This window comes from Phalacrocorax aristotelis, chromosome 8, assembly GCF_949628215.1.
Source record: "Phalacrocorax aristotelis chromosome 8, bGulAri2.1, whole genome shotgun sequence".
Lineage (NCBI taxonomy): Eukaryota > Metazoa > Chordata > Aves > Suliformes > Phalacrocoracidae > Phalacrocorax > Phalacrocorax aristotelis.
This window is the reverse complement of record NC_134283.1, coordinates 36,934,674-36,955,210: the sequence shown is the minus strand read 5'-3', so window position 1 is coordinate 36,955,210 and position 20,537 is coordinate 36,934,674. Positions and strand designations below refer to the sequence as shown.

General features: G+C 39.4%; 1 protein-coding gene across 4 annotated transcripts in view; it reads right to left on the bottom strand.

Annotated features, from left to right (window-relative positions):
• EBF1 (EBF transcription factor 1) overlaps nt 1-20,537 on the bottom strand; it is a 282,653-nt gene that overhangs the window by 26,233 nt on the left and 235,883 nt on the right. For all 4 annotated transcript variants that reach the window (XM_075102589.1, XM_075102590.1, XM_075102591.1 and 1 more), the window contains exon 11: nt 7,569-7,657. In XM_075102589.1, coding sequence (XP_074958690.1) covers nt 7,569-7,657 — 89 coding nt within the window. The remainder of the gene's footprint in view (nt 1-7,568; nt 7,658-20,537) is intronic.

Here is a 20,537-nt window from a genome sequence, read left to right as displayed (position 1 = left end):
GGAGTCTGAATTTCAATTTCACCAGCATAGAGTTGAACTGAATATTATTTGGCACAATACAGTGTACAACTGAGCCACTAAATGGCTGATTTACTAAATTATTATTAGATGAGCTCTTGCTGTTCCAAGTGAAAGTGCAGTCACTGTCTCTCTTCATGGTGTGTTCAAATTGTTCTGTGTTTAAATATTCAGCATGAGGCTAATGTGAACTGATGAACTGAGACTACAAACATTCGCTTTCAATACAGACAGAGAGACAGAGATGCAACATATCATGTGGCCTGCGGAGGTGAAAATGATTTATATTTAAGGATGCTGCTGCCTACTTCCATTACTATAAGATATTCTTAATTAGTTTTGTGTTTGATTCAGGAGTTTAGAAACATAGCTAAAAAGCAGCTCCAAAACTGAACTAGCTGTGTGACTATGGAGGCTTCAGAATCCCAGTGAAGTGGTACTTGAGCCTGGATCTCTGTCAACAGAGCACATGAGCTGCCACCATCGTTTCTTACTTTGCTACCTTTAGTATTTGAGTTGCACCATAAAAGTATCACCTGCAATTCCAACCTCAGCATCAGAAATCCTAGGAAATGTACAGGACTGACCGTGTTGTGTAATTCTATGACTTTTTGAGGTGGGGGGAGATGGGGAAAAAGGAAAATTTTTTTTTTTTAAAAAAGGTTAAAAAAAAAAGAGAAACAATTTCTTTACTGCCACCTGCTGGAGTTGACAATAACCCTTTGTCATACTAAAAGAACAAGCATCTTCACTTAGAGGACAGTTATGGCAAGCATTTAAAATACTGTGATCCCAGACACTTACAGTAGATTAGAATTTTTTATTGGTGCTGTGTTGCCATAACAACATAAAGACAGCAGATGACTTAAGCTAAGCTTGCAAAGCAAAAGGCTGCTCATCTGGCAGTTAAAATGAATACAGTTCACTTCACAAGTTCCCCATATGGACCCTTAGTGTATGGTAATGAGGATACCATATGGTGGGAGAAAATGCACAGAGAACAATTGTGCTCTACTGGATGAGTGAAGTGAGCAGGAAGTTATGAGGAAACGCAGGAGAGAGATTTGTGCATGTGCTCTCTAACTCAAGGGTTTATTTCAGAGGGGGCTTCTCTCTCTTCTTAATCTTCATCTTAATATATACATGCATAGAAATGACAGAGAAACATATTGTACATTTTGCAACATCATTCATCATAAACTGTCAGCTGTGTTTGTAAATCAGCTTGGTAAGATCTTATAAATTTGTAAATCTTAAAAGGTAAAAGTGCTAAGTTTTTAGACAAAGTGCAGGAAAATTTAAGCTCTTCTGACAAGTAGAAACATTAGTGGTAATCATTTTAAAAATGCTTGCATCTTTCTGCCTGCATGTTTAGCTGTAAATAACACAGCAATGAATAAAACCTTTAGAAAGGGGAGGGGGGATGAAATCGAATAAATATTTTTTATTTTATTTCCAAAAGGATAAAAGGTAATAGTTGATCAGAAGCATATGCATGCAAGATTCTGCTGTAAATGTACATATGCTATACAGTACGCTGTACTAACCAGATCCTAAACCTGGTAAGACAGCTTGCTAAAGGCTGCAAAGTCAATTTTGTACTACACATGCTTCATAAAAGATGAATATAAATGCATTAGTTAGACACGGTGAGCTAAATTAGAAGGTCAGGCAGGGCTGGAAGGGCTGAAATATCACACAACCAATGACTGTAATTACTCTTTTTTTAAGTCTATTAAGTGGTGTTGTTCTATCAAGGCTCAGGGGTATAGGACATGAAGTACAAGATAAAGTAATGTGTATTTATTACTCCCACGGGATCAATTTACTAGATATTTTCAGCTCCATGGAGCAAAATACACAAATGCAGCCTTTGTTACTTTCTTCAAACTGTGACTTTTTCCTTCAGAGACTCTGCTTCTCGAAGGGACAGTGTTTACCTGTTTGGTATCTTCCTGCCACCCTCAGTTAATTGTTGTATTTAAAAAAAAACAACAATAAGGATAGAGGAATAGAGAGGAATAGAGAAATGCGGGGATCCCTCTTACAGGATTTTCAAACAAGTGGTTCAAGTTGCTCAAATGGAATGTGCAGACTAGAAAAGCCAATCCCAGGCATGGTTTTTACCCCAAGGCAAAGCAGAAATCCAGAACGGGGAATTGCTCAGAGCTCCTTGTCATCGTGTTAGCCCTGATCTATTATAAGTTTTGTCATAGAGTCTAAATCTGCTCTAATCATTTTTTGAGTAAATGCTGACACACTTAGAAAGAAAACTCACTGAAATGTGTATGCACACACTTGACCTTCAGAAAGGAAAGGGCTCCTTGCCAGCTGTTTGTATGTGGCTCTGCCCTTCAGCGAGCTGTGTGGCTTTGTCTCTTAGCTTTCTTGTTTCAGACTCTTTGCATATTCCTAGAAATGCCTTTGACGTGCACCACCCCATAAGGGTGGTACTTCAATAGCAGTCTCAAGCATCTTGGTCATCGTCTTCTCAATAGCTTTGAAACTCTCTCCCTGAATATTTTCAATAGGATAAATTGAAAACCAAACCCCAAAATCTCAAACAAGCCCCTCAACCAACTAAATGCCCAAATTGTTAGGAAATTAAAAAACGCCAACTATTAAGGCTTCAATACCAACCTTAACTCTGGTCTCATGTTCTTATAAATTTTGAAGTACAGTGTAGAAACTGCCAAGCACTTGTCATGCCCTCCTTGCCATACAGATGAACTCCAACAGCTCCTCTTCACATGCTCCCCCTTCCTGCCCATACTTAGTATAAAAGTTTTCTAACAACCCTCTTGTTACACTGGGTGGAAAAAAACCCCAACATCTAAATAGGTGTTTTCTTATCTGAAAACAAGTAATTGAGGTTAAAATACAGTATCTTGAGTTAGCAGATGGAGATCCATTCTGGAATTTCTGCTGGGTCTGTCTGAAGCAGCAAACCTGAATTGCCTTGTCTTCATTGCTATTTTAACCTCCGCTAGCAAGCCTGGGCCAACCCACCCACATTTAGAGACAAGCTTTATTTGCAATGTAAACAATACCCATGTCACGATGGATAAAGGGCAGATCTGTGGGATTTCATATGGGGAAAGACAACTGCTTTTGCCAGCCACTGGTTCCTAATAACCACATGTCTTCTATTAGTGTCCTAAATGAGGAGATGGGATACATCTTGGGGGCATCTAATGACTGACCAGACAAAAGAAGCTGAAGGGAAGGTGGAGCATGGTTACGCGTGCTCTCTGCTCAGCAGGGAGGCCCCTGTGTGCTAGAGAGAGGCTCCACTTTCATCTACATGAAGAGAAACCAGAAGTAAAAGTCCCTTTCAGGAGGGATAAGGGGTCTCCTAGAGAGAGCATTTAAGCCACAGACGGGGAGGGCAAGGACATCAGATCACAGAGGGGGTTGATGCAATGAGTTGCTTCTCAAACACAGAGTGAACAATCTTGCGCTTAATTTAAATACAAGTGACGAGTTGTAAGAGTGGCAAAAATGGCAAATAAATTCTAGGAAATTGCATATAAAGAGGAATCGTTGTTATTAAATCATTTAGGATGGATGTGTTTCAAATCTAGCTCACAGTTGAAACCGTTTTACAGCTATAGCTGTGGAGTTTTAACAAAATTGCAGAATCGCAACATATCTGCCAGGGATTTATTTTAAGGATTGTAGAGTAGTTGCATGAATGAACTTCAATAGACTCAACATGTTGTTGCAATCTGAAATCTTTAGTGATTTCCATTGCAGTTACGTATGCAAGAACCAACAACTTGTGTGTATTTGTGCACACATATGCAAACACAAGAGACAGGGAAACTGCACACATGTGCAGGCTTATTCCCCAGCTCCACAGGCAGGCTTTCTACAGACTACTCCTACAGGACAACGGTATGATTTCTTAACATTAGCATCATGGTATTTCTTTTAACTTCTCCCCAGAGATCTCTTATTTCCTCTGATCTGCCTCCTGTCTATATTAGAAAGGAGAGACTATACTGCCCAGCACACTCCTGGTACTTGATCTCACTCCAAGCTTTGGGTGCTAATCCCACCACCTCTGTACTGCCTCTCTCTCCTCTTGGTGCATGTGTTTGTGCATGTGTATGTGTATGTACAGACATGCACATCTGCTAGTGACAACCCTACACTGGCTGCTTTCCCTGACCTGCTCTGTACAAGAAGGGAACAGGACTCTGGCCCATAGCGGGCTCCATAGCCCAGCTGCCAACATCAGGTCCCACTCTTTTTTTATCCAGAAACTATGTATTGCATTTCCTCTATAAACACATCTGTACATCAACTGTCAGTCTAGCAGTCCAAAGAATCTCATTCCCAGCTGCTCCAGTTCTCATCACTATGAGAGGACATTCTCCACTAGAATTTGGCACTGAGAGATAGAAATAAAGCTCCAGCAGATAGCTGGAACATTTCAAAAAATTAATCCCAAGCATGAACAATGAGCACTTCTGAAAATATGGGTTCTAAACTAGTGGAGATCAAACTTCTCAAATAGCCTTAATGGTTTTACAAATGCCTGTTGACACAGATATGGCTGTTAACTCATCAGCTCTGGAGGGTAGAGCATGTTCTAACACTCATTTGATGGCCTCAACAATTCTTCTTCACTGCAGGGATAAGTCACCCAGCAGAATGCTCTTCTTGGTCCATGGGAAGAACTGCATGCCCATATGGACACAAAAACTATAACCATTTCTGTTTCTTGAAGGATCTCTAATTCATCAGCAATGTTTCAATGGAATAATGGCCACAAACCCTAGCAGCAATTACAGAAATGTGTTTTGTTTTATTTGTTTTAGTGCATAAGTACAAGCTTTTTAATGAACAGAAGGTGATGATGCACTGGCAGGACAATGGGGAAAATGGAGAAAAGGATATTGAAAGCCTTGAGCACTGCTCTCCTCTCTGCTCTCTCACTCTCTGTCTCTCTCATACATTTGTCCTCTTTGCCCGTGGTTCCACTGTGGAAGCCATATGGCTTCCAACTCTCTCCTAAGTAGCCACTGAGAATTGTCTATAGTGGAATACTGCCAAAGCTCTTCCTGGTTTAATGACATGGGGAAGAGCACTGTGCAGTTCTCGCCCAGCACAGAGACTCGCTGCGTCCTTGATTATGATCCTGGAGCCAGCAAGCAATGCTGGGAATTGAACCATCAGTGCCTCAAATACAGAAGTCGACATGTGCCAACCCCTGCTGCATTCAGCCTCTGTGCGTGGCATATTAATGAGTCTTGAACTTGAGGTCCAACCTTCAAGCTTGCACAGAAGGAATTACCCAAAGACAAAAAAAAAAGGTCCTCTTCGTCCTGTTTCCCTCTGACCTTGCATAGTGATACTAGTTTCTTCACCGAGTTTGTTAAGTCCTTAAGCAGTAACCTTTTCTTTTTAGGCCATCATATCATACCTCTGCATACATAACCACAATTTCCCTTGATTTAAAGATTTTTTTAAATAGCTTGAAAAGATACTCAGAACAAACACATTAAGCCAAGAGGTTGTATGAGGGGACAGATGACTCAGTACTAACCCTCATTCTCATACCCTATCCATAAATACCTGCTAAATGTTGGAGTCAGGATATGGAGCTAGATGGAGCTTTCTTCTGCCTTTTTTTATGTCCCATGACACTAGATATCAGGGGTGTGTGGTTATCAGTGTGGTAACAGTCTCAGCCTAAATCAGAAAGAGGAGGGTGCTCAGCATGATGGCTGCATTCCTATACCAGCACAAAAGAGCATTGCTTGGGACCCCCTCAGTGCCACAGGTGTCAGAAAGAGAGCCTAATACCTGTGGAAGTTGGTGATGCACTACAACCTCCATCTGCATAACCCAGCATGGGATTGCTCAGTATTCTACTTCAGTTTCCTGATTTAGGGGAAAGTTGTGGCCAGCTACTAGCCAGCTGGAACACTAGGTTCAGGTAAGTTTTGCAGTGGTTCTTCTGGGCCTTGCAAATGCCTGGTGCATAGTGAAGGCTGGTCTTTTCTGAGAAAATATTTTTCTCTACGTGCACATTTGGCAGCAGAGGCACGACACAGATGAAAGAGCCCCTACAGAAGGATGGTCTCTTTCTTTGGAAAGGGTTGCACCTCTGGAGGGAAATTTGACAACCTGTGAAAGCTGTGTCCTGCTGCAAATCTGTCCAAAAGTCAGGCAAAGGGACAGCTTGTAGAGGGTGAACAGAGCCAATGTAAAATGTAACTCTCCAGGACAGCATGTTTCTCTGGTGGTAAGAGGGAAGGACAACACATCATTGACCTCAAACCCACAGTCTACAGCTTTCCTAGGCAAATATAAAAGACTTAAAAAGCCTGTAAAAAAATCACATACTGAATTTTATTTCTGTCAAGAAATAAAACAACATAAGTTATGGTGTTCATGAAATCTTCTCACCTTTGAAATACTTAAGAAATTTAACTAATCAAAGCCCACAACAATCCCTGATAAAAGCCTACTGACAGCTCAGAAAGCTATGGAAGAAAGGTCACAAGATTTACCCAGTCACAAAGACTATACTGGACATGCATTATTTGAGGGATCTGGCCTAAGGCATCAAAGCTCAATTCATTCTATGTCTCAGGTCTGCAAATTCACATCTTCCTTTCCATAAATCAAAGGCTGTGTTCTTCAAATGCACACGCTTGGCCTGTTTGACTCCCCAACTCACCCACTAACAGCCATGATGCTAGAGCAGACAAAACACGTGGTGGCAGTTGGTCACATAGAGTGAGTCCAGCTCACGCCTGCTATTGTTCAGTGTTTCTGTGGCAAAAAGCAACACTTTTTGAAATACCCACCTCTTTCTCCAGTATATCACAAAACTCACTGCAAATTCTCACCAGAGAAAGTACAGTATGGCAAGGTAGCAAGAACAGATGTGAGTGCAGACCCAGACAGTGTTTTCACAGTACAAGACAGAAGTACTAGAATCTATGTGAACTATTCTGTTTCTTCCTCAGCTCTTACTTAACAGAAATCAACAAAAAAAATTTCCACTAATCTTGATGGGAACAAGCATCAAATCATTTCACATTGTGCTAATTATTTCAGCAATCCTGAAACAAAGCAATGTATACCAATTATTATCCTAAACCAATGCATAGTGCAGCAGCAGTGGAGACACATTCCCTGGAGATCCAAATAACTTCATTATATCAATGGTGAAGTTATCAAAATTATAATGGCAAGTGCTGCTGTGATACCAAAACCAAGAAGCATCATTCTTCTATCAATAAGCTGTTCAGGTTCCAAAATACCAACCAAAAATGCATTCTTTGTTAAGTATTTCAGTTGCTTTTAAGAAAGGCAAGAGCTGTTTGAGTTAGCTGTGACTCAGAGTCACAGAATTCTCATAAGCCTACAGTGAAAGTTACAGATTAGGCTTTAATGGTCATGCCTGTTTCAGCTTATCTGATTGGGTACCAATCCAGGACCCTTACATTTACAGAGTCTTGCACTTTCAGACAAAAACATGCAGTAACCAGCTTTGCCATATTTAATAAAACAATAAACTTTGTGCTGACCTTTGGCAAGCGCTCAGGGTCACCAGGGTGCCGGGGGATAACCTTCTGTAACCTTTGGAAACCGTAGTCAATGGTGGGTTCGTTCAGAGCTGAAACAACAACAAACATTGTGATGTGACAAACACAGAGCAAGCAGGCGCCATTGCACTGTAACAATTGGCAACGCACTGCAAGACCAAGGAAGGATCACAGCAAAGTCTCCTTTTACTGAAATCAGCACTGGCCATGAAGTCGAATGCTATTTGAGGTTGATTCTGAGGCTTTGGTTCAAACAGCATTGCAAACTTTCCCACCTGAGTTCCTAAAACAAGGTTGATGGAAAATTTGGGGATGTTGCATACATCTTCCAAATAGGAAGGAATTATTACCTCTGAAAGCTGCAATGAAATTAATTTGATAATTACTTGCACCCCATGTTTCATGTTGGTTTTTTCCCTGCTTTCGTATTACGAGGAAGGTCCTTTGTGATTGGAAGACAAAAGTAGTAACTATTAGGGAGTCTCTCTTGTTCCAGATTCTATTCTACATTGCTCCATGTGCAATGATCACATATAATTTTGTTGTGAACTGCAGGCGTTTCTATTGGCAGATGTTTTATTTTTTACTTTACACTGACTTCAGCAGCCCGGCTCAGGCTCTGATCAGCACTACACAGATCCAAAAGATGTAATGAATTAAAAAAAAAAAAAAGAATCTGATTTTTTAGTTCATCTTTCCCCAGTCCTTCTCCAGTAAAATGGAGGACAGAAATGGTGGAAGTGAACCACTTCAATCTTGGTGAAAATGCTGGTCTGCCTGCATTAATCAAAGCTCTGACTGTGCCAAGCCTTTAAGCACATGCTTATCTGTAAGCACATACTTAAACCCATTTGCTTTCAGCAAAGCGAATTTGAGCATATTATGTTTTTTATATGATTGCCTATAATTACAGGGGACTGCACTGAATGACCTTCTAGCTATATTTCCAGTCATATGATCACTTTAAAACTCAGATGTTAGTGAGACTTCAACATGTGCTTAAAATTTCCTAATTGCTTTTGTGAACTGGAACAACAGTCAAGCATTCTCAAGCATCTCTAAACAACAGCGCATCTTGACTCTCCCATGCCAATAGAGATGATGAAATTTTCCACAGCAATTTGTCTGCAATTTTTTTTAGTTAAGTAAATAAAAAAACAAACCCCAAAGTATGAATTTTTATGTTTTCAGCCTTATTTTTGGTGGGGAGGAAATCTCTTTTTTTTCAGTTTTAAAGTATTTCGGCTTTTTCTTATTTTCTCTTAGCTTATTAATAGCAAAAAAAATTATTTCTTGCACAAGGCCTGCCTACTAAATTATAATATAACGTGCACCTTTATGATGGTTTTATTATGAACTTCGTTATGCTGCTAGATTGATGCCATCTGATTCTTGCAAAGGGATTTAGCATCAAACTATATCTCCCAGTCTCACTCCTGTAAGCACTCTCATGTGGCTCAGTGATGCTTATCCCACAGTGTGTTACACAACTCATCCGTCTGATTAACATGGCATTATTTGTCCATACTTCCATCCTCTAAGTGAAGCGAACGCCTTTTCATACTCCTAAAATTAAAGATCTTTAGCCAGACCACATTGTTATCATGAAATTAATATCTAATCCCTGGCTTGTTTTTAATTAATTGGTGTTCCATAAACAAACCCACAAAACAGTCCAGTTTTTAAAGAACTTGTTCCATTTAAATTATTATTTTCAAACCACGTTTCTACAGCAGACAGTCCTATTGGCAACCAAAGGGTCAGATTTTTATATCCTCCTGGACCTCCAGTAGATCCCAACTCCATAATCAGGCCCAGCGATGCTACTGCAAATTGAGGCAGAGGAGGGTGGTGTAGGGGAATCCAGATCTACCCAAGAGCAGTGTGTGGCTGATGGGGACTAGCTGGAGAGGCACACAGTCCAGCAGAAAATCAGCATTTCCCAACTATCAGAAAGGAATCTTCTGAGCTTATCCTTAAATTACTGTTACAGTATTATGGTAACACCAGACTAGAAATCTTTCAGGATTTTACTTTCTGGGCTATTGTCAGAAGTTTTTTAATGCCCCAGAGATCATGGCATCCCTCTAGTCTCCTCAGGTTTTTTTCATGCATTTCCCTTTACCAAGAATACCTGAATTTGATCTTTTATTTATATTCAGGTCATTGTATGGAAGGGGTGAGAATAAGGCTTTTCCCCTGCTTGTGCCCTTTTTGTTTTTTGGATGGTTGGGGCTTTTTTCACGTTTTCTTTCACACCCTCGCCACAAGCTGTCCACTCTGCTGTGTAGGTTTGCAGAAAATATCATAGTGCCTGGGTTTGTAAACATGGCTTCTTATCGTGGACCATTTAGTTTAGACCTTCTTCATATTTTACAAGAAATTAGTTCATTGCTTTTTATATTTATTATTAAAAATAGCTGTCCTCTGACAAGATTAAAAAAAACCCCACAGTTCTAATTTACATTTCTTTTACAAATATGTTAGAACATTTCAGCATGGTTCTGTCAGATATGTTTCTTCTCTAATTCAGTCTAGTTTATGGCCATTTTCCCTTTACATCCTCTGGGAAAGTAGTTACTAAATTCTGCAATATTATAAATGGAGGCCAGTTCTGAAATCCCCCCAGAGATAGAAGTCATTTTCTCATATCTTCCCACACATTCAACACATTTGAAATCCACAGAGTATTTCCTGTGAGTATTTTCTGAACTAAATGACCAAAAAAAATGTTAATTTTATGGTCCAATCTCACAAGGCATCAAGCATCCTCTAAGAGATACTCAAAACTTTCTGCTTCAAATAGCTTCAGCTGTACTTCAGTGGTGGGGAGAGGCTGCACACAGCAATTTGCAAGACTGGGTCCTAAACTGTAGTTGTCAAATATCACTCATTAGTCTATAAGCATTCAACCCTTCCAGTCTTAGACAACATGAAAAAAAAAATCTTTAGTTGCCTGAACATCTAACCACAGATTGGACGATATCAGCCCTCCGTTCCTCAGTTCATTTATAATCCAAGTCAAATGTAATTAGTCATATCTCAAAGACCCTTGTTTAAATATTTAACCCCACCTTCAGCATTAAGGCCACACCAGTTCCTGTGTCAGTAGCCAGCAGAATTCCAAAGAAAAGGTGATATTCTGATCTTCAAGCACTGCAGAAGAGCCAGTGCTCAGGCCACTCTTCGTGGCAGGTAACGTGCAAGGTCAGATACCAGCTTCGTGCAAGGTTTTGCCTCTGTCCACGATACGTGTGAGCCTGGTCTCTGCCTTTGCAGCCCATTCACAATAACACAATAGCACATTTCCCAGTGTTCTAATTCAAGTAACTTTCTTTTTCCATGATTGGAAAAAAAGAATCAATAAGAAATACAGATTCTCTATTTGTGTTCCTGACATCCATACATTAAAAACAAGCTAACACATACTGTACTTAAAATGCATTCCCATTACCCTAAATTTTAAAAGTACTATCGAAAGTACTACTAACTTTAAAAAACTGTATTAAATTCAAATAGGTCCCAAGGCTAATGGAAGCAATTTGTATACCAACCCAAACTGACTAGCCCACTTTTCAAAATACAGGTATGATAATCTTGCGGTTTTAAAAGGACATTTAAATTGAAAGACTGTGAATTTAGTACATAATTATACCGATAGAACCCTTTAACTTGTCAACTTGTAAATCTAAAAGGCTATCAATCATTTCTAAAGAGGAAATAAACCTTAAAATTCTTTGATTGACAGTGCTTACTTTTTATGTGGAAAAAAAAAAAAGGAGTAAAGTGGCCAGAAATCCATTTACAAAAGTACATTGTTTTACATAGGTGAGTAAAAAGCCAATAATTACATCTCCAAAAGACATATAAATCAAAGTAAGTACTTTTCCCTCACTTACATATTTTAAGTTGCAGTAAACTTCAGGTAACTTTTTATTAAAATACTTTTCCAAATGCGAAGCTTATTGAAGCCATTAATAGAGTAGCATTTTCATTTAAGCTAATATAATCATTTTTGCAAATACAAGATTTAAGCCATTTTTCTCCTTCCAAACAATAAACTTTCAGCCTGTCTCTTGTGTGAATTAACTAAAATTACACCCAGGTGTACAAAATCTGTCTATCTATCCTAGTGTATGAGTTAAGGCACAATATTTATTATTCTTACCATTTTATGAATTACTTCTTAAACCCTTGAGGAAGAACTTTCTTTCAAATTAGACTCTAACGGAATAAGCCACGAAGCTCTTTATGCAGCTAGTCTAAAGCCATAACTCATAAAATCTAAGGCTTTTAATCAAGAAAATGTACAACGTCTATGGAAATAAGGATGCGTACATTATATTAATCTTTTCAAAGTCCAAATTATTTTTCAACATAAATGCTGCTTACGCCTCTGAGAAAAATGCTTCCACCATAACTATAATTTCAAATTCTGCACAAATAATTTTAATAACTACATGTAGCTAATCCACCATCTTTAAAAGTCTCTTTCTCTTTTTTTTAACTAGTCAGTGGAGAGCTTTTTTTTAATATTTCACATAATTAATTCCTACTGTGTCAATAAAGCTTTGGTCGTTAATTGAATGACTGTCTGATGTATCTGAGAGGAATTTGTTTCTCTGGCCAAGCTGCCAACTTACAGCAGAATGATCGACACTTAATATCAGCAATTAAAAGGACCTGTTCAAACATCATATGGAATTCGTAGCTTGGGGTACTGTAGGAGAACTCTTCACCAAGGAAAACTCATTCAACGAATGCAGAGAGTAATTGAATTAGATGCATTTTAACATTATTATTCAAAGAAAAATAAACACACACTACATAGAAGCATTATGGAAATATTTCAGAACGTAAAACATATCCAGTTAATTTGTTTCCCATGCATTCATGGTTTCATTTATTCCTTTTATTTTTCAGCCCTCATTCCTTTTTCATTCTGTTTGACCCAAAACCAATGAGAAAGCAGCACTTAGACCTATGAACTTCCCATAGGCTTTTTCAGTGGAAAAGGCTGCAAGGAGAGGGAAGGGACTCTAAGTACTCAAATAACAAAAATGAAAAAAGGCTGAAGGCTACAAACAAATTGGCCTCAGGTGTACAGGTGTGACCATCCCTATCCCAGATGAGAAATCTGGTCTTGATTGTTTTCAGTGAAACACCCAGGGAAAGGCTGCACACGGGAATTAAATGTCTCACACTGCTTGTTCCTATGGTGCATCAGAGAGTCGCTGGTTTTCTTGGAAGGCAGAGGCATTGTGAGGGAATATTTGAAGAAGGTAGAATGACCTGCAGAACCACAAAGCTATAATGGCTTCAGATTATGTGCAGGAGGTTGTGGCTACAACGGTGGAATGGAATAATATTCTTTAGACTCTACCTCTGTCTCTCCACAAATCCTTTTTTTTTTTTTTTTAAATTTGGCTTTACAACAAAATTAGACACCTAGTGACCAGTCCTGAACTATAACACTGAGAGAGGGGACTTTGGAGTCTACAACACAGTTGTTTTGAGTTTTTCCTGTCTGATGAGAGAAACTTCAACAAAACATGAATAAAAGTTGACTCTGTGGCCAGGACACACAAATTTACCCATCTCAACACCTCATGGCCACAAAAGAGTATGAAGAAATCCATACAAAAATGCTGCAGCACTGTCACAGCAATGAAGGCCAGGCCAAGAACACATTTAACGTGTCTCTCTGTGCCCAGATTAAACCAGGTCAGAACATCTGAAGGTACAGAGAATTAATATTTTAAATAAAATCAAGGGCAGCTAGGAAGGCAGACTCTTCAATGGGAGCCTTGCAATCTTAGCATCTTCAGAGGCATTTTATAGCTAAGGACTTCTTTTATCCTGGGCACTTGGCCTCTTCCTCCAACAGCTCACATGCCCACCTCTATAATCAGCCTTCTTCCTTTTTTTATCTGTACTTCTGTCCGTATTTCCACAATGCTAAGAAACAGCAGTATGAAGTACAAGCAGCAACAACTGAGAGTAGTCACACGAAAGACTGTGGCTTCCAACTCCCCACTCTTACGGACCACAGACTTTATGAGGAGATGGAAAACAGGAGCTCCTGCCTCTCATAGAGGCAAGGTGCTGCCACAGAGCTGATCTGGGGTATGTGCCTTCGCTAACGGCCTGTGGCTTCTGCCCCCAAGCTCTGGATAATTTCTGCTAGAAGCTCCTGATTAACAAAATAAAACCTTGGCTCTGGGAGATAAGGATAGGACAGAACAGACCATACTAATATCAAACTCCAGGTGCCAAAATGCCTTTCCAAGGCCCTGCAGTACAGCAATTCTAACAATGGATGATATTATAAAGCAACATCTTGACATGGCATGCTATAAGCAAACCCTACCCAACAACTCTTACATATAGTGGCCTCTTTATGCCTTCTCTACAGACAGCAAAAAAATCACTTCAAAACCGCATCATCAAATGAAAAAAAGTCTGTTTTGCAAACCTCCCTGCAAAGACTATTTCTTTGCTAATTAAAGATGGTTAAATGAAAACATGCAAGCATTTGAGCTATTTGTTGTTGTTGTTATTGTGAATTTGGCTTGCTTTTTATAAAGTTTCCTTTCCACTGACTTTCCTTGGAGTGTTTATTCCCACAAGCAATGGAAAACGGAAGCGGGTGGGACAGCAAGAGCCTGCAGAGAAAGGTTTGAGCTAGAAAGTCCCTTCCAGTGTTTCAGAATTTCCTTGCTTTTCTGGTCTCAGGACTCCCTTACTTAAACATGCTCTTGTGCATTGAATTCCCATTTTTAAAATCAAACTGTGATATTACATCATTTTTAATTAGAAATAGAAATAGATAGAGATATCTGATATGTAATTCCTATATTTTATTGCTGTGTAATGCCCAAACAAATACCACGTGCATGTGCCAAGCAATAAAAACGCAGAGCTGAGTCAAATGATAAACCTAACACCTAGATCTCTTGAGTTTCCCTAGTGACTGCTCTTTACTTGAACTAAAGATGCAATAGGCCAGCATTTCAGGCAGCTCCACTGTGCTCATCAGTGTTATTACAAACATGATAGACAGCGTGATATTTTCTTCCTGATAACGATTTTTCTCCAGCAACTAAGAACCAGAGGAGTTATTCCCTTCCCACCGAGCCCAGTCTCTGCAGCCAGTGGGGGTCCTGAAGATGCAAGGAATGCATGTCCTGAGTCCAAATTTTTTTATGAAAGTTAAGGAGTGAAATTACTAGATCTGTCTAGCACGAATCATGTGTTGGTTTCTCAAAATATATTAACTCTGAATGTTCACTCTTAGGAACCTGCAATCTGGCTTGAAAAAAAAAGTCAGTTTGTGAGCTTTGCAGTTTCTTCTTCCTCTGACTATGCTGACCTCTTTTCTAATGGGGAAGATTTAGCCTTAAGGGAGTCTGAAACAGAGTCCAGTTTTAGCCATTGGAATTTAAACATACCAATTTCAGAACAAGCTGGTAGAATTCACAGGGGATATCTATACAGAGGGCCAGAAAGAAATTAATGCATGTTGGTTACTTTGTCCAGTCATCTAGGTTAATTGATGCATTTTTGGCAGTCATTATAAAAAGGGAAATAACATCATTTACATGTGAATATTTTCCTGTTTGTCAGACACATTCTGGTGGCGCACAGGAGCATGCAGCAAAAAAATTTACTGAAAATGGATAGTTCTCAATGGATTACCTCTTCATTTAAAAAAATATATGTGTACATGTACACACAAGCACAAAAATGCATACAAGCCAAGATTTAAAGTAATAGGTGCCTATGGTTAGCTATAAGATCTATATTTGTGTCTACTTTGAAATATTTAAAAAATAAAGATGCTGCATTTGTTTCTAAACCGTTGGCTCAGAAACAGATGTAGAGGTGTACCATACAGAGTGTAGGAAATGCTAAAATGTCACCTCATGTAAACCTTTCCTTCATTTTTTTACTATGCATATTTTCAACATTTTTCCTTTGCATGGACTCCTCAAATTCTACAGTGTAGGTGCAGACACCTTTAAAATTTTCAGAAAGGCAATTTTGTGTAACGTACAGGAAGTTGTTTCTTTTCGTCACCCTTCACAAACTCCCTTGGGGTAGACAGCATTGAAAACCATTCTTGTAACACGTTGGTATGCAGAAATATTTGCTTTCAAATAATCCTTCTCTCTCTCTCTCTTTTAACCCTGCTATTTCTCATCTTATTTTCAGACTATTAAAAGAAAAATTATTACCAGGGGATGAATAAATGAAAATCTCAGTGTCCTGTCTGAATGCCAAAGCCATTCCTACCAGAAAGCATCTCAACCTCAAATTGGCTGTTTATCAAAATTGTAGACTTCTGATGTACACATGGTCAGAGCAAAAAGAATCTTCAAGAGGGAAAATTGGAAAAACACCAGCTCTTATATCCAAAATCTCTGCAAATGAGATTCACGGAGAAATACAAGTAGAGCTGAATCATAAAAATGAAACTAATTGTGCCTCGCTGTAATGAACATTATAGGTGTGATGTTCTTGGAAGGGACTGACCTCTTGTGAGGTTTAATTTAGGTCTTTAATCCCTCTCCATAACTAAGCTTAAAACCCTTGAGAAAACAATAGTTTCCCAACATCTTTATTTCTAAACATTAGCTTTGATTTGTCTACATGAAATTGCGATAAGGCTACTCACTTGAAAGCAAAAGGACCATTTTGGATATATCCTCGATGACGCAGCAAATTGTTTAAAATTTAAACAGTTGGGTTTGTTGTTTGCTAGTTTGTAACATTTAAATAGAAATGCTTAATTTGAGAGCTCTCAGTAGTCTGATTTTAGCAGCGGTTATATCACCTGCTTCTATAACTGTTCAGGCAGTTTTTGGCAAAAAATTTTGACAATAACTGTTATCAAGGGTAAAAAAAGAATCATACCAGCCTGTCTGATAAACATGTTTCCCTGCCCTCACACCCCAGTGAGCACTGTGACACTATACTTTTATCATCTAGTGTGTGCTCAGAATGAGCTTAGAACAGCAATTGCCAGGAATAGGCAGGCGATAAACTGCATTGATTTAACACATCTTGTTTTCAATCATGCTCGGATTTTCTGAGCACGCATTTTTCCTGTACTCCAGCTTGTAGCTTTTATCTGACGAGCTGATCCCTTTTCACTGGAAAATGAAAAGGTCGCACAATAAGACACGGTTTACTGGAACTTGAGCACGCACCAGGGAAAGTATTTTAGATAAATACTGTCAGACATAGTGGAGCTGAATTTCAACAACACAATTGCTAAACAACAATACTTATTACTCTCTAGAACAAGCCTACAAGCAACTTATGGCTCACAGCAGGGGAGATCTCAGAGTTAGGCTCAATAGTTTAAGAAACCTTATAAAAGCCTGTTTAAAGATGCAATATTGCTTTTGCTTTACATGCACCAACTAGCCATACCTCAGGACCAAACTAAATGCCTCCTCAGTTGCTTTCCCAGGTCATTTAAAAATGACAGAAAACCACATCAATTACTTTTCTTTTTTTTTTTTCTTTTTTTGGCAGAAAGGTGATGGACTATATGTTTGATTTAATTCAATCAAATGGGGTACTGGGTGGTGGTAAAAAGAAAATTATCCATATGTGAGAATAATTTAACAGAAACTAATTAATTAACCAAGAAGAGCTGCTGAGGAGGTCCATAAACAAGCAAGGAGTAATACGGCATGACCCCTCTACCAATGGCCAAGGTACAGTAGGCTCATAACAATAATTCTGATTTATTTTTCCCCTCCCTCTGAAGTGACTGCAATGGTCCTGACCAATACAGTGCTGGAAGCAAAATATCTTTACTTCTTCTTACCAGAAGGGGCAAAGAAAACTTCTAAGTTATTCTTTACTGCAATGATTATTCCCAATAAAAGATCCCTGCAAATAAACAGGGAAACTGACTTCATTTTCCTCCTCAGCCTAAGTGGACTAACACCCACTTCCCCGCAAGGGCTCAGCTGCCTATCTGCAGCCAAGGGGGGGTCATTGCTTCACGCCAGCTGCAGCCTGCTCTCGGCGCCTCCTTCCCACGCTCCATGTGTACACGTGCACATAAACAGAGTATGCATGAGGTCCCCACCTGCTCACATGTCTTGGACTCCATGCAGCACCAAAACCTACCAAATCCATCTTGGCGTTTTACCCGGCAGCACTCTTTCAAAACCAAACTCAAACAAGTGGCCTTCCCATCCACCTCACCCCTTCAGACTTTGGAAGAGACTCATCTTTGTCAGTGCTTCCCAGTCTGCTTCCCTCTTCCAACAGCCTTTCTCAGGAGAGGGACCCTGTTTTTCATGGACCCCAAACAATCTCCAGACCTCCCCCCTCATTTACAGTTATTTCAGCACCACTGCCAAAAAGCCAGCCCAGCTCCTTCATGAATAACTTGGACTGCTCGTGAGAATAGCACGTTTAGTCGAGACTCCTTCAACAAAGGCTATTTGCTCTGGCAGCAGCATGTTCAGCCCCACGGTGTTATTCTGAACCTGCTGTCCCCTGCTAGCTCACTTGTGTAAGCACTCTTACATAGCAAAAGTACCATAAATGGGTGACATCCACAGGTGAAAGCAGTCCTTCCTACTTTTTCTCCTCTCCCTGATATATCATCATTCATCACTTATGCTTACAATTATATATAGTCTCTCAATCTCCACAAACATAAGTTTGGTGTAAGAAACTCCAGCCCCTGATCCAATGCGCACTTTTGAAGAAGCCAGCTGTGGGCTCGGCTTAGCCGTAACACTTAATGAGACACAGTGATATCACCTATTCCTTATGGAAGTTGCAATACAAAGGGAAGTCCCCAAAACAAGGTATCATCCACACAAACATCCTTCCCATTTGTCAGCAATGTCAGTGCAAAACCGGTGTGAAATATTTATGTTTTCCTTGCTTCTCCTGAATGTGCTTATTAGTCATTTAGGCCCAGAATAAACTCATCTTAAATTCACTTTGTCCAAGATCCTTAACCAGTATAAAGCAGAACCGTTCTGTCAATTTTTCTGAAACGACACCGATACTGGCTGGAAACTTTACTGGTAGAACTTAGTTTATATTTTGCATATATACATCAGATAGCCAAGCCTCCACCTCTAGTCCATCTTTCTCGGATGCTCTGCTCACGTTGTAAGTCTTACAGAAAGAATATGGTAAATATTATTTAAATTACATTTTTAATTATAATTTTAAATAGGCAAGTCACAAGCAAAGTCACAGACCTCACGAAAAGTATGAAGTAAAATCCAACTTTGCATGCAATGCCACTTTATATTCAGCCCCGTGAGCCTGTCTGCAAGAGAACTCATACAAGCATCAATTTCTCCCTCTCACCTGGCAATTTTTTTTTTTTGCTAGATGAGTAAGTTGAAAATCCATGCTGCATTTTAGGGTTATCTCATGCAACACAGGCAGAATTCTGATATGTCTTCTTCATTAAGTGCTCATAATCCCAGAAATGAAAGTAACTCATTTCTTCCCAGGGTGCCTGTTAACTGAGAAACTCATCTTAATTGAATGCACAGATCAGTTAACCATCTTCAGATTCTCAAACCATTAGTGCCCCATTCGCGCAGCAGCTCTGCTGGCAGGTCTCCTCCCACCACTGCGCTTAGGGGGGATTTGAGGTTCAGCAAAGGAGGGGAGGTGCTGGAGGCGATGAGCAAGCACTGTCAAGGGCTTACGCTCATGACAAAATTAGTGCTCTGGGGCTGAACAGGCCTTTGCTAAATTGTCAGCGCTAGATCACCTTGCAAGTCAATTACAGAGAAATCAACAAATACTGCAGCTTTGCCCCCAAATACAAGTTAAGTAGCTTCCAAGCATGCCTACAGAGAGATCACGAATCTGGAGCCTCACAGGCCTAAGAGAAGAGGAAGTAAAAATAATTGCCTGTATCACTCCCTTCACATCTTGCCTGTCTCCCACCATCACAATTTACCATCTAGAATATCCTTGGTAAATCAGTGAAGATGAGTATGGAAATTAAAATATCCCAGGTGCAACCACTCACCTATAAAGCTGATGCTTCAAAAAGAAACCGTAAAAGGCGAGGAAGTGAGGAAGCAGAGTGAAACACACTGTCCTGTTATGAAACACTTCCAATGTTTCATTTACAGCAGAAGTGAACTGACCTTTGGTTCTTTGGTGGTCACTACTGAGTTTGGGATGCGCAGCAAAACATCTCTGCTGGCTGGTGGCACCCTGAGGCAGTAACCGTATCCCTGGACTCATCCACATTTGTCTGCCAACTGATTAATGCTGTTCTGAGGTAGATTAAACTTTTCTGCACTCAAATAGGGCTCACCAAAATCAGCCATTTTCCTTTTAATAGGAGTTTTTAAAATATTTTAGGTGTTACTGGATTAATTTTTCCTAAACCAGAAATACTATAATTTCCCAAATTCAAGTCAGAGGTAGAATAAACAGATTAAAGACTGCAAGATGATCAGAAAAGAGAGTAGAAGATCAAGTTACCATGGATAACCAGAAATGATCACACAGGTTTAAAATCATGCATTTGTGCTTGTTTATTTCCTAATTTTCTAGGAATCATTGACAGCCTATAGGAAAATTCAGATCCCAGCTCTGAAGTTATCACTAAAGCACCTTCAGAGTAGCATGGTATTGCCCATTTTCTCTTGTGTAAAACAAATACCTTCCTTCCATCCAACTCAAAACAAAAACCAAACCCCACTGTAATGGATTACATTATTCTGTACAAATTTGTTTCTAGCAGATTTCATGAGAACTGCTGTCATTATAAAAAACTGCCACCAGAATATATGTGTATCATATTAAAATTCCTTAAAGTTCAATACCAACACAAGCAGTATCATCAGGTGATAAAAACAAAGATGCTGTAAGTGTGACATGAAAAAAGAGTATTCGAATGTTAAAATCTAATTTAGCAATTTGCAAATTGCT